General features: G+C 39.3%; 1 protein-coding gene across 9 annotated transcripts in view; it reads left to right on the top strand.

Moving 5' to 3' along the window:
* The window catches only part of ARFIP1 (ADP ribosylation factor interacting protein 1), an 81,714-nt gene extending 74,163 nt beyond the window's left edge, over positions 1–7,551 (top strand). For all 9 annotated transcript variants that reach the window (XM_006019153.3, XM_006019149.3, XM_006019148.3 and 6 more), the window contains one exon: positions 7,396–7,551. In XM_006019153.3, the coding sequence (XP_006019215.1) occupies positions 7,396–7,551 (156 nt within the window). The remainder of the gene's footprint in view (positions 1–7,395) is intronic.
* The last annotated feature ends 9,231 nt before the right edge of the window (positions 7,552–16,782 follow it).

The following is a 16,782-nucleotide window of genomic DNA, read 5'->3' as shown; positions in this document are numbered from 1 at the left end:
ACCCACTCCCTTCCTCATACTGGGGGCAGGGGGCTGTGGTTCAAGAGTGAGGGGCACCAGCAGGACCAAGGGGCTGCAGGTTTAGAGTGAAGGGCACCGGCAGGGCAGTGGGTCAGGAGTGAGGGGCAGCAGCAGGACTGCGAGGGGTGTGGTTTGGGAGTGATGAGGAACAGTATGGGCAGGGACAGGGCACCAGCATATCGGGGCTGCTTAGCACCCCAAAGCAGCAGGATGGGGGCAGCCACAGTTGGACCTGTGTTCTGGTGAGCAAAGGGGGCAGGAAGACCTCTGATATTTTCATGATAAAAAGTCGAAATCAAACGCTAAAATTCATAGGCATTAAGAATTTATTTTATTCTAATGATTGAGGCACTGGTAGACTTCCAGATGGCTTTAAAATTGTAACTATATCAATAAATCATTGTGTTCAACTGATACGTGTGTGTGTGTGTGTGTGGATATAGATATAGATATATAGCGTTTCATTTTAATCACAAAGAATGTGGATTTTGGTGGTTCTGATCAGAGAATTTGTCATTTTTAAACCGAGAAAACTAGGGTGCCTTGTATAACTGTTCTGTGTTCTTATCATGTGGTAAATGAAGCAACTTAATGACATAAAACCATTGTTAAATTACCATGGGTTAGCTTCTGCTTACAGCGTGTTAGAGTGGACATATGAAACGGGTAACACATTTCAAGTTAATGCACTGTAAGTGCCTCCCTTCTTTTTTTATTTGTACAGATATTTTGGCTTCTGTGTCATGAATGTTGCAAGGAACCCAGCAAATTCTCCTGCTTAGAGGATCTTGAATAAAACCAGAATCCTTTTTTAGAGTGAGAGCAGAGGCTGCAGTAGGGGTGGGGAGGTATCAGGGGTGTAGGCATGGAGCAGCCAAGTAGCAAAGGGACAGGGAGGATTAGTGCTGGGTGGGCACTCGCCAGGGGTTGGCAAGTGGTGGGGTGAATACCACCAGGGGTGCCCCCCTGCTACTGCTTTCCCTGCTATAGTAGTGGGAGGACTAATTTAAGATGACCTTCCAACAGTTAGATTCTATACATGGAAAATACTTACAAGTTTATCAGTTTTCCACATATAGAATCTTATTATTGGAGAGTTGTCTTAAATTCAGAGTCATCTTGGATTTGGATAAATTGAAAGGAATTTTCACAGAGCTGAAGGATTAGTGGTATGGCTGGAAGATAGATAATTTCTTATTGAACTTCCTATACCTTGCAATCTGCATGAATTGATCATAAATTCTGAGTTTGTCTTAGGCTAGCTGCTTTTCTGTTTTTAAAAAGGTTGTCAAAAATTGCTTTTCAAAATGATATGTATAATTTTAATTCTTTAGCTTCGGAAGCACCAAAATACTTACTGTGGGTCTTACATAGCTACTGTCCCGAAGACCTAGTCTTCCTTATAATGAAAACTGTCTTAAAGACACCTCCCTGATTACTGTATTTTCTCATACAACACATATGCCTTCCCCCTCTCCCCCCCCCGTTGGTTGGGGGGGGGGGGGGGGGGGAGGGGAGCTGAGGGGTGATTAAGCAGGGAAGCTGATTTTTTTTTTTTTTGCACAGAATAGAAGCATGTTGTTTTGATTCCTGCTCCACTGTGCAGTAGCTGGTACATAACTATTCCGGGAGCTAAGAAAGTTGGTTGACTTTATGGCTCCTTTTTCACCCCACTCCAGAGGTGTTATCGATTCTTTCTTTTTAATGTTCTTGAAGTTCCACTAATCAAGCTAGCCTTTCTTAAGGCAATTTTGTTGTCTGCTAACTGTTCCCAGTCCCTCTCCCCCTATTTCACAGCCTCGAAGACTTATTAGCTCTTTTCAAAATCATAAATCTACCTGTGGAGACCAGTCTTCAGCAGAAGCTGGCGGGGATGGAGCATTAATTTAGCAGGAAAAGCGGGGTTAGTCTACTGAAGATCAGGCTCTGTCCCTAATCTATGCAGCTATAACTAGAAAAAAATATTGTTTTTCATTCATTCATCCATTTAAAAAACAAGGTACATATTATACTCAGGGGCATGCTGTATGCAAGAAAATATGGTGCCATTTAACTGGTCTTCTAAAAGTGAACTTTGACTCAGGAAAACTTGTGCTCTAGTCTATATATCTAACTTATTTGGTTAGTCTATAAAAGTGCATATCTGCCCTGTCTTCTGCTTGTTTTTTCTTTTTTTGTCATTGTACATGGTGGTCCCCAAGAGAGAGACGAAAACAGATTTAAAGTTAGTTATCATGGTTGGAGCCTGTTTTTTCCAGGCTGCAGTTTTGTCAATACATAATTTTGCTCTTCTCTCATGTATGTTAGCTTCTCACAGCTTAGTGAGAAGTTCCCCGTCACACGGCCTCTGGGAGCGGCGGCTTTCTTATTAATTCCTTTATTAAATCTTGACTCTTCCTTTCACGTCAAGTCTTTTTCTGGCTATCACCCCAGTGTGAAGGTGCTTCTGTTGCAACTAGTATTCTGCTTGAGGAAACTGTCATTGATGGGTATTTCACAGAGTAGGGAATGAGACTAAAGTATTGTTTGTGGCTTCCCACAGAATAAATGTGGTAGTCTTTAAGTAACGGTTCTTGAAATCTGGAGGTGTTGCTGCACTCTAATTCTGTTTCTGTTCCATTAAATGTGTGTCTAGTATATGTACCATTTGGTTTTCACTTCAGTTAGAGCAGCTAAAACAGCATGGAGCCCCGCATTTACTCAAACAATAACAAATGCTAAGACTAGTCAAATAATGACAGGGTCTCTCAGGGAGTGGCATATAAATAAAAAGTTTAAATATAAGAAGTCCATGAGTAAGACTGTAAGAGAATATTTATTATTTAATGCTTCAGTTTTTTATTTAGTTGAATGAGACCTAGGTTTAACTTAAAACTTTACGCTTTTCAGCTTCAATGCTGGTGGATAATTAATGTGAAGCCTATTGTAGTAGTGTCAAGGAGTTTGTTGTACTCTGGTCTGATACACCTTTTAACTGGAATTTGTGTGGCTATGCTCCAAGACAAATGTCACAGGTAAACTGAAGGGAAGAGGATATTTTTCTTCTGACATCCCATTTTCTGGGTAGGTTAATATTTGATAGTCTTACCAAGTGATACAGGTACTACTCTTATGCAACCAAAGTAATTCCCCATTTTATCTGTGGTCTCTCTTACACAAACACACTTTACTTCTCATAATTTAATGTTACTTGACGTACTAATTAGGACATACTAGTAAAAGCTGTTTTAGGCTGTTCACCTTTATACTCTGAATTGTGGTCTAAAAATTGGATATGTAAACCTTATTTAAAACCCTGTTTGGTCACTCAGGAATTTTGGGGGGCATTGAGAGTTTGGGGTGAATTTTCACAAAATAGCAGATGTGTACATTTGCATTGTCTAGTTTTCAGTCTGATCCATTTGTTACTGATTATGTCACTTATTTTCCTCCTACTTTTCAATTCAGATAGTCTGGATCTGAGTGACTGGGAGGGTTGATGCTTTTCTTAATTTTACATTATTTTGCTTCTCTACCATGTCTCTAGAATTTGAGAGACAATGGAATGAGCTGTCTCATAGAGCAGAGAACCAGGTTTGATCCTCAACTCTGTAATTGTTACACCAGTCCTCTAAGTCTTCCCCTTTTATGTTGTTTTGTCTCTACAAAGTGAGACAAGTATCAGCTTAGACCAGGCAAATCTCTTAACATGTTTTTTAAATGCTAAGATAAAGTTAGTGAGGCTGACAGGAGTCCTGTGATCTTACACCAGGCTTACAAGAAATATCTGCAATTCCTGATCAGCAGAGGGTTTAAGGACAAGGTGTTTTTGTTTTTCTTGAATTTCTTTCCTTTAAGCCAAGACAAATCACTTTGTATTGTAATGAAATGTTTATTTTGTTTGATATATACTAACACTTCCTGGAAAAATGTAACAAATTGAAAACAAGGATGCCATAGTTTTAAACAGCAGTCACATTCTGTAAAATTATAGTTGGTCTTGAGCAAGGATGGTTAGATACTTAGTGGGATGTTTAATGTCTAGGTAAGCTTTATTCTGAGAAATTGCTATTAATATATTTCTTATCCCATGTTCCCAACTGTGCTAGGTACGTAACATTTCTTTTGTTTCTAAGTGTACCTGCTTTTCTTTAATGAGTTTTTTTTTCTTGCTAGGAATGTGAGAAACTTATGCCTTCCAGCATTGATTATGCTTCTGAATGCCTTTGGTGGGTCCTATTTTGATCAATGAGGCCTGAGTTCAATGGGAAACCATTAGCTAGTGGTGACCTCTTCTTGCTCCAGTTCAGAAAGCAGCTTGCACAGATCAATGAAAATCTATTCTTGAAGCTTGATGACCCTCTGCTTATAAAGTAGAAACATTAAGAGGGCACTATACAGATTTTGATAGCCTTTGGGGAAAATGTAATTTGTTGAAAGGAAATGCCTGGGCAGGGGAGGGGCATTGTTATTTTGTGTGGATTTTTTGTTTGTTCATTTTTAAGCATGCATGTCTTTTTGCTGTCTACTTTCTGTAAAATCAAATTTGAGCTGTCTTTGAAATATGAGAAATCCTTTGCACTGGAATCCACTTCTTTTCATGCCCTTGTCCTCTTCTTGAGTATGTGTACATTGTGTGTACACACATATTTGTCTCTTGTATTTATCTATTTGGACTCAAAATTTGACCTGATGTTCATAACCTGGGAATGTTTTTTCTTAAAGCTATCCTTTTTACACTATATATATATATGTATATATATATATAGTGTAAAAAGGATAGCTTTAAGAAAAAACATTCCCAGGTTATGAACATCAGGACAAATTTGGAATCCAAATCTATCTATCTGTCTTATCTATCTATCGTTTTTATGCATGAGCTCAATACTGTACTGTGGCTACTGCAGAACTAGATGCTCCTGCTGTAGGTGATCAGAGTTCTGCAACCCATATATCCCCGTTGACTTCAGTGTGACTCTGTGTGGATGCAGGTGTGTCTCTTTATAGCCAGGTGCAAAATTGGGACACCGTACTATTATTTGCTAACCTGATAATATACTGGAAGTCAGTAAAAGATGCTAAAGTGTGTATGAATGGACACTATCATGTCTACCTGAAAGTTACTTTAATAGGGTAACTAAATTAAAAAGACTAAGTTAGAGACTAGAGGCTTCATGTTCCTTTTTAAAAAATGTATATCTTCTGCTTATACTCTTTATGCATTTGACAGTAAATTGTGTATATTCATTTTCTCTGATTCAGTTTGAATTGCTGCTTTTGATTTTCAGCTTTACACAGCCAAGAAAGGTAAATTGTAAAATCATAGAAAGGGAATAAAACCTCAGATCGGCAGGTGGACTTTGATACTTCAAATTTCTTTTTTGACTTGATTTTTAAACTCATTGCTTAAGAATTTTTTAATGACTAAAATAGTAATTTCATTGAATGGCCTGAATTTCAGAAATTCACGTTTATTATTCTGTCAGCCAAATGTACTTGTTTATAACGTTCTTTCAATCCTCCAACCTGATAGTGAGAGTCAGTCAAGTTACTATCTTACTTGGGTTTAGCTTTGTCAGTCTATGCACTACAGCCCTATTCAACAAAGAGTCAATTGACAGCGAAAGCGTAAGGATACTGAATATCTGCAGACTCATCCTTGTGTTTTCCCTAGACTCTTAATTATTATGATTCAAGGTCTCCGTGGTTATTTGCACAATTAATAAGTGAAGTATAAGAATTTAAAAGCCCCCAAAATGATAGTACTACAGAAAACAACCTTGTATTAGCAGGGAGATATTTGATTGAACAGAATGCTGATTGTAAAAGAAAGACCTATGATTCAAATAAAGCAGGATGTATTAAAAACTGGAAAATGGCTGCTTTCTCAAGAGTAGATAAACAAGACAGACAGGCACTTAACTGAATTGTCATGTGCATTGTTTGAAATGGGAGAAATGTCAAGCATGAATAGATTTGACCCACAAGTACTTAGGAGTTGTACGCTTATTTGGTTCCTATTTTTAATGAGTTGTATAAAAGTACTTGGAGTTTGACAGCTTGTGCTGTTGAGTGGATTGGGGGACTGGGACAGTGAGTAATTGCAACCTACTCAGGCAGCCATAGTATTTCAAAAGTAGGCTTAAAACGCCAGTTCCTGAAGGGGGGATTAGTGGGGAGTATACATTTGTAGGATGACCGTTTAACTAGAGAGGACGTAGCTCGACATTCTTTTCTCTTGCTGCGTATGCAAGACTTAAGTGTCTGTTTCAGAAAGGGCTGCCTATTAATCTACATGGCCATCTTAGTTCCCATTTTTTTCAGAACTGGGGGGTCCTTTACTGTTTTTCTACACTGTGTTATGTATGAGTAGTCCTGCTCATGTGTTAAATGAATGTTAGACACTATCAAGGTTTTGGTATAATTAGACGTGTAAAATATGAATGCGTCCTAAGTGACTTAGAAGGAGATAATTCAGTTAGAGGCACAGTGGGAGTTAACATTAGGAAGGGGATTTTCATTGAGGAAGTGAGTGGTATGCAGTGGATTTCTGTGCTATTCTTTCTATCTCTAAAGCCTTCTGTTCAAATGCTCATTAAGTTACAAGGAAAACTGAATCTGGTTTGTGTTTAGTCTCTAATAGGCATTTGTTTACCCCAAAATCAGTGATCATTTCCATTCAAGTGCCCTTTCTGTTTTAAGGAGGCACAAACTCAAATGGCATGGTAGTTGCAAGTCAGAATTGAGATGCATTGTTGCAATGTGAATAATTTTAACTTTCTTAGGCCAGGGTGTAACAAAGTACTTGGTTTTGTTTTCTCAAACTTTGAATTTCTCTTCATTATTTGCTTTGAAAGAATTGTTAAGAACTCAAAATCTGAAAGGGAAGTTGGAGAGGATATATAGCTTACCACAGTATAAGCTGAATTAATACTATATGGCATACCATACTTCTTACTTAAGTGTAGTTGCTTTTTATCATGAGAGAATGCTGGCATGTTTGGCTGATATTAACAAAACATACCTTTATGCTATTTTCTGCCAAAGAACCCTTCCCACTTAAATATAGGACTATGGTCAGACACCAATTTGAAAGACATCAAAGCAGCATGCTAATACTTTAAAACAAATTCTCGCTTACATTAATTTCATCATTGTGAAAGGCAGAAATGCCGAAATGGAGAGTTGAATTCTGAAGAATAGACCCCAATAGACCCTAATGCTGTCACAAGAAGTTGGAAATGTGTATGAAATAATAAGTCTGTATATTGAAGAATCTATTTGGTTTAGTCTGAACTTTTAAAATAATGCATCTAATTAGGTTTCTCATCTGCAGCCTGAAGCGTCAGTTATGTGTCTCTGTCTTAACCACCCTCTCTCTGTCCTTGTCCACAGGTTAAGGTATTGCATAATCAGCTCGTTCTGTTCCACAATGCCATTGCAGCGTACTTCGCTGGGAATCAGAAGCAGCTTGAACAGACGCTTAAACAGTTCCACATCAAATTGAAAACTCCTGGAGTAGATGCTCCATCTTGGCTTGAAGAACAGTAATCAATACAGAGAAGAGGACCCATTGTTAACCTAGAATCTGTATATCTAATAAGAATTAAGGGGTTGGGGTTGAAGGATGGTTGTAGTGATTCTTGCACAAATAGCTTTAATTTTCTTCCCTTTTGTAATACTGTAAAATTGAATTTGGTGGGAATGTGGGTGGCTTTAAGGTAACCAAACATATAATTTCTGTCATTTCAAATTTAGAGCACTCCTTTTTGTATGTGAGGGTTGATGGCTATTTCTGTAATTCAGAAAAAAAAATCTAATATAGATTTGCACTGACAAGATGTTTGTGGTTTCTGGTCATTGTGGTGGCTAGTCAAAATATTTCCAAAGGGAGGTTTACATGATTTGTACCAACATCTGATATTTTGTATATGAATATAGAAAACACCTTTAATGATTCATTTTCATGTAATTGTGTTTTAAAAAGGAGAGAGTAAAAAGAATATTTTGCAGATTAATAATATAAAGCCTTTGTGCAGTAGCTGCAGAGAGGCAACAGCTGTACTAGATGGCTGGCTGACTCATGGAATTGCAGCAAATACCTTTTTAAAAGGTGAATCTGTATTTTTCCATTGTATGTTAAAAACAAAAACACTAAGGAAGTGAGAATCACTGTCAGTCTGAAGCTTCTAAGCACACATTTTAGCTTTGCCTCAAGTGGTTTGCTAGGTAAAGCCAACCATTTGCTGTACTAATTTCATTTTTAAACGTTACTTTCTGTATGATACAAATACCATAATAGCCTTAAATCACAGGTATGTGCCTTTTTATAAGATACTACTTTCAACCAGTGTATGTGATTCACAACACAGCCCTGTTAAGACAGGGGTTTGTCTCTGTTCCCAACAAGGGAAAAGAACTGCATAAATGCTATGTTTCTTTGAACACTTTAGACCAAGTGAAAACTTTCAGTAACCTTTATGGAGTGATGTGTGTTTTGAGAGATAGGGGGCCAGTATGATTTTCAACTGCAGAGCATGCTTTAGCAACAGGGATAATGTGGATGATGTATTTGTTTCATTTCTCCATCAGTGATATAATTGTTTAGTGTAAAGTTCTCTATATTAATTTTATCATAGGCATTTTAAATTCAACATATTGGAGTCCTCATTTGCACAAGTTCCATTGCTTTGTGTTCTGTTAAGTAAAATGAAGTACTTAAGGTATGTTATTTACAGCTATGTGGATTGTATGATTTATGTACTGTATGTTTAAATGCATTTCAGTTGATGTTTCTTAAAATGGTTTTTCAGTGCTTAACATAATGTAATGTACCTGTAAATCAAACATTTTTAATCATTCCTCATTAAATTCATAGTCTGACAGAACCTTCCTTATTTTCCTTTTCTGTCAGAATTTCTCTTGTAATAGCTGATTTACATTCCCCAGAATGTATCTCTGTTGTGAATTTCGTATTCATATTAAAGGTGTTTGCTGCAGTATTTTTTCCTTGATGTTTATGGTTAAAAATAGAATTCAGCTCTAATGCACCATAATGAAACCTTTGTAAACCACTAAATGAACACGATGCTTAAGTGACAGAAATCAGCACTAGCTTCATAGTACTGATTTCTGACCCACCTCACAGTGAGTTCACAGTAAGTGTATTTTGAATTTTAAATATGAACAAAAGTGAAACAAATCAATTGATATTAAGGATGAATGTTAGCTACTGCTCTTGAGTAACAGATTGTTTGTTGTTATTTTTATGAGGTCCATGACGTCTAACATTTTTGGATTTTTGTGTGTACGTGTGCGCCTCTTTAGCAAAAAAGCTTCAGTAAAAAGCTGCAACAAATAGACTCCTGAAAAATGCATGTTAGTTCACTATTCTCCTTCTCCAAGTTGGCTGCTGGAGGCTGAAACTCTTTGCTTTGCATATGATAGTCTCTGCACTGGAGGAAACAATCTGGTAAAAATAGCAAATACAAATGTGCACTTGTAATTTCCCTTTATAGGAATTGCATTTTTAGAATTATATGGCCCATAATAATTGGAAAACATCAAATTTGGCTTAATCTTCTAGGCAATAAAATATTTTTAAGTTGGACTCCAAAAGTTCCAGATTTTCATTGTGTACCACCCCCTACCCCAACAGAAGGGATCACTGAGTCTGTTGGAAATGGGTGCTGTAAAACCTTGAGGGTGTTCTTTTGATCTCAGGCTTTGAGAACAGGTCAGTACCATGACCATGCACTCTTAGGATGAACACAAAGGCAAACACCGTCATCTGAAAGGGCCCTTTAGATTGAACCACTTAGGCTCTGTGAGGATGTGCATGTGCATACATCCCAATATAGTACTATGCCCTGCCTTGTGGTTTGATTCCTGCTCAACTCCTCATGCTCTGTTGCTACTCTTAAGTCTTCATTTATTATGGAAGAAAATTGGCTTCTGAGCAAAGCACAAGTATTGATAGCTCTTAACTTCCTTTTGTTGTGAGAATTTTTTGTAAAAATGGATCAGGAGTGAATTAGGTGAGTCAGTGTAGCAGGGGCTTAGCTCCTTTTTCCACATTTCCTGTACAATCCTAAAACCCTTTTTTCAAAGTTTCTCACAAAACAGCAAGTACAAGATCTGTATGGTGAACTGTTGGTACCTGCATGGCTATACGACTGCTGTTTGAATAGACTGCTCATATTTGGATGTGGAAGACGAGCACGCCTGAAAAGTCGCTGTATAGTTGATTGACCTATGCAAATTTGTTGGTTCAACAGGAAGCAGTGCAAGTGTCAAGTACAAATGCATGTGTTGTAAAGCTGGATTTGAATTAAGCCCCATATTAACTATGTTCATCAAAAAAATAAGTGCTACAATAATTGCCTGCAAAAAACCTTACTCTTGAAGGAAAGAAAGAATGAACGAACACAGGTTGCAAAGTCAAGAACTCAAAGTTATGAAATACCAGAATTAAGATTGCCTGTGCATGCTTAATTTGCCCCTCCTGCTGTGTCTGTGTGTGCATGCATCATGAAACAGTCTATTTGTACAATCAAACTAGTGGTGCAGTCTTTTTGTTTCAAAAATTATAATTTTGAAACAAAGTGAATTTGATTTTAAACATTTCTAGTGTTGCAAGAAAGATTGAGCATGCAGAATTTCAGCCTAGGCTTTGTGCATCTGCAGTGCAAAACACACAGAAAGGGAATTTGTAATCGAGATTTCTACTCCTTTTTGTTCAAGTGGTGCGAGTAGCTTTAGTTTTAATTAGTGAAACTTAAATAAGCCACATTGTTCAGTTTGATCATTAAATTATACTGATCAGTTGAATGCATTAGAAGCCTTTGTGTTCTTAAAAAAAGCTACATTTAAAATAATGAAGGATTTTTTTCCTCCTGTAAGTGAGATAATGGGCAATGCGTTAAAATAAACACCAGCTTTGGAAACTTCCTGCATGTGTTCTATAAAGATGTCCTCAAACAGCAGCATTTAATTTTTATGACATACCATCCTGTTTACAAAGCAAGGTTCATTTAATATCTTCATTTTAATTTTAGAAGTGGTTAATACCACTACCTGTTATTTAAACTCTTTCATCCTTTTCATAATAAAATTCTGTCTGCAGTTTCATTTTGCCAAACTTGAACAATTTGGGCTGACATTTCAGAAAAGTGTTCCTTTAAGGAAGACATTAGAACATCACTCTGGAAGGGTTAGGGCTTATCTTGAAGCACACCTGCCGAAAAAGTTGGCCACTGCTGCTAATAGAGTATTCTGGAATGAGGCTTCATTTGTCTCAAGCTGTTCCATTATAGAGCTGCAGATGCATAGAGCCTGGGATGAAGCCCTGCCTGACGCATCTTTAGTTGTGATATTTTATAAGTACTTAGTTACATTCCATTTGGTTTTAGAGTTCTAAGCACTTAAAAGTTTTGGCCCATGGGCCAGATCTGATCTGTGGACTTGTCACCCGGTCTACACGATACTTGGAGGAGCTAGGGATTTGGGGGTGGGATGAGCAGGAGCAGGGCCCACTGCAGAATTCCAGGGTACACAGGCCCATTGGGGATGCATTTCAGTAGTGGCAAGGTGCATGATGGCTGCATTCATTCTTGTGGCTCTCAGCCAATACAGGGTGCTCGCCCTACTGCCAGCGGTGGGATTGGAACTGGCCTGTGAGGAGCACCATGGGCTAGATCTGGTCCTAGGGGTGGGGTGGTCGATATTCCAATTTAAATAATTTGCTTCTCCAAACAGCCTTGCTACCAATTAGTATACCCTGGGGGTAATGGTATGTAGTTTTGTTACAAAAAGGGGTCAGGGACAAGTAACAAATGATGTTCCTGATGTTTCTTTGACTTTTAATGACCTAAATTTGGAGTGGACACCTGGATTTTAGTGTAGATGAAACCATAATTAACTCTTTTCGGAGCAAGTAAATTGCTTGTAGATTTGGAGCTGCATATGTCATATCTTGACCTAATTGACCTCTAAATATTAAAATATCACTTTGCTTTATTGAATCAAAAGTCCACTTTTATAAGTTGTTAATTTTATGTTTTATCAGCTTTGTCAGGGGTCTGAAGAAATCTGTTATACTATCCTAACTGTACCACTCTGTGCTCTTTTTTTTTTTTTTTTTTTTTTTTTTTTTAATGGAAAGCAACTGAAGCTACTAGAAACTGTGTACTGTTAAGGTTCTGGCAAAAACCCACAGGGCAAGAAAAAGATCAGAACTTAAACTCAACATCCGGACTGGCTTTCTACCCCAACTTGCCCCGTTGGGGTTTTTTTCAGTTAATACAATGACATAATGCAAGTCTCTGGGGCTGGCTTGCATTTTCAATCTTTTGAGTGAATATTTGTGCTCATGACTGGCAGCAGTTAAAATAAGTCTTTTTAGTTCCAACACAAGCAGCTACAGTGTAAGCTGTACAACACTTCCTTGCCTGTGACCTCAACTGTGACCTCATACTCTCTTGGAATGTCCATGCTGGCTCAAATTTGAGTCTGTCCTCTCCAACTATTGCTACTAGTGCCAAATTTTATGCTGTGATATGGATTGCTGTTAACTAGCCCTGAACTATTTCCACTGAATTAATTGAGAACTAAAACTAACTGAATTCTGAATCTTCCTCTGTATAATAGGGTATTTTAAATAGGATTTAATTTAAGTGGCTCTATCTAATGTGTGTACCATCTTGTCAGCTCAGTAAATGGAAGACACACTCAGCCACAGAACGGATATACTGCTTTTGCCTACGTTATAAGTTTCTCAGTTAACCTCAACCTCATCAAAATACAACTACGGGTTAAGAAAGCCCAGACCCCGGGCCTGTTCAGTCCTAGACCTTTCTGCTGTGTCTTTCAAGAGGATGACAACTGGCCAGCAGTCAAGTTGCCAACTGTGTTTTGTCTAGGTTTGCAATCCTGCAAGAGGCAAGAACTTCTTAGGGTGATGCCTTTTATTAGACCAACAAAGATATCACCTTAAGAAATCCCTACCTCTTGCATAATTCCTGGATCTTCACAGCTACAAAATGTTCAATCCCGTAAAACAGTTATTCACTGTGTAACTTGGTGGGCATTCATAGACTTATTTTACTCAGAACCATAGGTCCCTCCTGATAGAGGCCAGTGCTGTCTGAAAACGGGTAGGAAAACTAACGGTATGTATATATGTAGAGTCTGTTATCAAAAACAAGCTATCACTCTGTCATTCCCATGGCTGTCTAGTTATTTAGATTGCAAGCTGTTTGGGTCAGGAATGGTCTCTTTGGGACAGTACTTTATATAAGTGCCCAGCACAGTGGCCCTAAATCAGTCCCTAGGCACCACCACAAAACAAATAATACAGGTTTCCCTCACTTTATGCGGGTTCTGTATGTGCAAATTTGCTCTTACGCGATGGCCCTTTTTATACCAAAAATATGTTATATGTGAAGTAAATTCACTCTTATGCGATTGGTGTGGTGGAAGCCTGCAGTCAGCTGCTTTGCGCGGTGCATTGTGGGAGTGACGCACACCCAAATATAGTCTCCTGTGTAGATCTGTGCACCTCGCTCATTGTCTGCGACGTGTTTTTGTAGTTGCCATCCCCGTTATGGTAACGTTCACCACCACCCTGTGCTTGTGTGTACTGTCTGCTGTTGGTGAGTACCAAAATTGTCTTGTAAAAGTGGTAGAAATGGCTCTGGTCAGTACAGTCGAGTACAATGTATCCCTATTTGTTACATTGTAAAGTGGGTTCCCTTTATGCAAATTTGAGTTATGCACCATTTTCCAGGAGCGCACATACAGCATAAAGTGAGGGAAACCTGTATTCAGACAATAGACTTACTGTATCTGATATAAAGTGCAATAGAAGTGACTTCCACTGTCCCAGCATCTTGAATAAATATGAAGTCCAAGTCATGATTCCAAGTGTGTTCAGTAGGATATTGATGTGAGTAACATTATTCATGTTCACAGAAACAGAGTGGTCATCTAGCTCAATCCCTGTAAAGGTAAAGGATTTGCTGTTCCAAAGTCATCCCAAATATCTATACAACCTCCAGCAAAGAAGATTCCACAACTTCCTTTAGCATTTTACAGTTGGGCAGCTTTTTGCCTTGATTTGATCTAAATCTGCCAGGCTATAGTTTTAGATACCATTGCCTCTTTTTATGCCCTTGGTAACAAGGGAAAACCCATTTTCTTTATGGTAGCCTTTATAGCTGAACAGTGTTGTCATGTCCCCGACCCCTCCTCCTTTAATCTTTTGTTCTGGATTAGACAGCCCTTGTACCTTCAAACTTTCCTTTGGCCGCTTGCATTCCAGCCCTTTTGTATCTGATTGCTTCTGGATCCTCTCCAATATCTGTGTCCTCCAGTTTAGGCCTAGCCTGAACTGAGTAGAAAGGTTCTATCATGTCTTCCAATTTTTCAAGATTTTTTTTAACCCCATCCTCCAATGTGTTTGCAGCTCCTCTTGGCGTTGTGTTGTCTGCACATGTGATCAGTACATTCTCTTCCAACTACTAAATCATTAATAAAAATGTTAACAGTGTTTTGGCCCTAAAACATACTTTTGCGAAATTCCATTATGGGCTTCTAGCCAGTTTGGCATTTTTGCATTAATAATTACTTTGTAGCTGTGGTTATTCACCTAAACTATATATCAATCAAATGGTAATTTCATCTAGCCCATGTTTCTCCAGCTTGCCTACAAAACTGGTACATGAAACCGTCAAAAGCATTACCAAAGTCTAGACATATTGCATTCAAAGCATTCCCCTTCTCCACCAAATTAGCTAACCTGTCAAAGTTTGTAAAGTTTTTCATGATTTATTAAAAATCGGTGTAGGCTACTAATGATCATCCCTTCATCTTGACAGATTTGAATGTTTGTTTTATCGCTTGCTCAAGGGACTTCCCAGGTATTGAAGTCAGGCTGACCAGTCTTACAACTCTCTGGATCCTCTTTTAAAGTTAGGAACTCTGTTAGCCCTTCTCCATCCCCTGTGACTGCCTATTATCCATAAGGTAACACAGGGGTTCTGAGACTTGCTCAGTCGATTTCTATTGTAACCTGGAGCAGATTCCATTAGGCCCTGCTGAAATAAGTCATTTAAATTAGCCAAAGGTTTTCTGGTGCATTCTTTACTCATAATCAGTGTCCCTTCCCCTTGTTTGTGAATTCTGCTAGTCACTTTGTTGCAGGATTATGTTTTGTTTTGTTGGTTTTTTGTGATGAACAAAGGAAAATAGACACTGAGCATTATCCAAGCCAGAGAGAGCCGTTCTGCTGATACCACCTTCCCGCTTGCCTGACATAGTAATTTTGGCCTGGCCTGTTCTCTTCTACAAAGAAAAGCAATGTGAATACAAATGACACCTCAACTTCCTTTATTCCCATTGTGGTGATTCTTGTCAGTATCACTGGTGTCTACAGGGATGAGTGGCCTGAAGGCCTCATGAGTCTCAGAAATCTGTCATATTCTGAATTCAAGCTCTGACCATGCAGCACACCCCTCTCAGGATTTCTAAACTGATAGCAGATGGGTGCCTCAGGTGGCCCCCTCAGTAGGAAGTCCCTGTTCCTCCTCCACGTCCAGTTAGCATTCTACAATTGCCATCTCCCATTCCTTGGCTATTTGATTCCTGCCTTCTGGTCAAGAGGATATATTTCTAACCTTTTCTCCAGCCTCACCAAGGCTGAGTACAACGAGAGAATGACGTCCCGGGATTTGCTTGAGAAGCATCTATGGATGCGAACCAGCGTTTTGCTCGCTTTACTAGCTGCGGCATCTCACTGAAGGCTCATGTTCATCTTGTGGTCAACCATGACCCCCAAGTCCCTTTCATCTGTAGTGCTAACCAGCGTAGCACTACCGAGCCTACAAGCATGCTGCAAGTTTTTCCTCCCAAGGTGGAGAACCTTGCATTTTTCGGTGTTGAATACCGTCAGGTTTTCATCTGCCCATTTTCATGAGCCTGTCAAGATCTGCCTGGATCACCCTCCTGTCCTCAGGTGTGGATGCTTTACCCCAGAGTTTGGTGTCATCGGCAAACTTGGTCAGTCCACTTCTGACACCAATGTCCACATCGTTAATAAAGATGTTAAATAGTACAGGCCCTAGGACAGTCTTGAGGGACCCCACTGGTCACAGTGCACCAAAACGATTTGCTCCCATTGACCACTACTCTCTGGGTCCTTCTGCAGAGCCAATTCCCCAACCAGCAGATCGTGGTGAGGTCAAGGCCGCAGTTAGCTAGTTTAGCCAAGAGGTGATCATGGGATACCAGATCGAAGGCTTTTTTAAAGTCAAGATATACCACGTTGATCTCTTCCCCCTTGTCCAGGTGATAAGTCACCTGGTCATGACAGGAAATGAGATTGGTCAAGCACGACTGACCCGCAACAAACCCATGCTTGCACCACGCTTCCCCGGCATGCCAAAAAGAGCTCCAGGGGAGAAAACTGGAGTGGCACACTGGTTCTAGGGTCCAGGGAACACGTGCCTTGGTAGCCATTGCTGATAGCCTAGAGGAAGCCCACACGGTTTAAAAGGAGGACGCTGAGAGAAGTTTGGCATTTGGTGTCCAGGGGAACAAAGACGGTGCAGCAGAACTGGAAGAGGACACCGCCACACCAGAGATTTGGCCAACTGAAACCTTTTGGGACACCAGCGTACTGTAACCACGAGTGAACAACCAACCCAACCCACTGAGCATGATAAGAAGCACCGGATGGTGGGGTAGTGGTGGGTGGATCCACAAGTCGGAGGGAAGGGGACACAG

This window comes from Alligator sinensis, unplaced genomic scaffold, assembly GCF_000455745.1.
Source record: "Alligator sinensis unplaced genomic scaffold, ASM45574v1 scaffold169_1, whole genome shotgun sequence".
NCBI classification, from domain to species: domain Eukaryota; kingdom Metazoa; phylum Chordata; order Crocodylia; family Alligatoridae; genus Alligator; species Alligator sinensis.
Note: the sequence above shows the minus strand (reverse complement) of the source record. Positions and strands in the feature narration are given on the sequence as shown.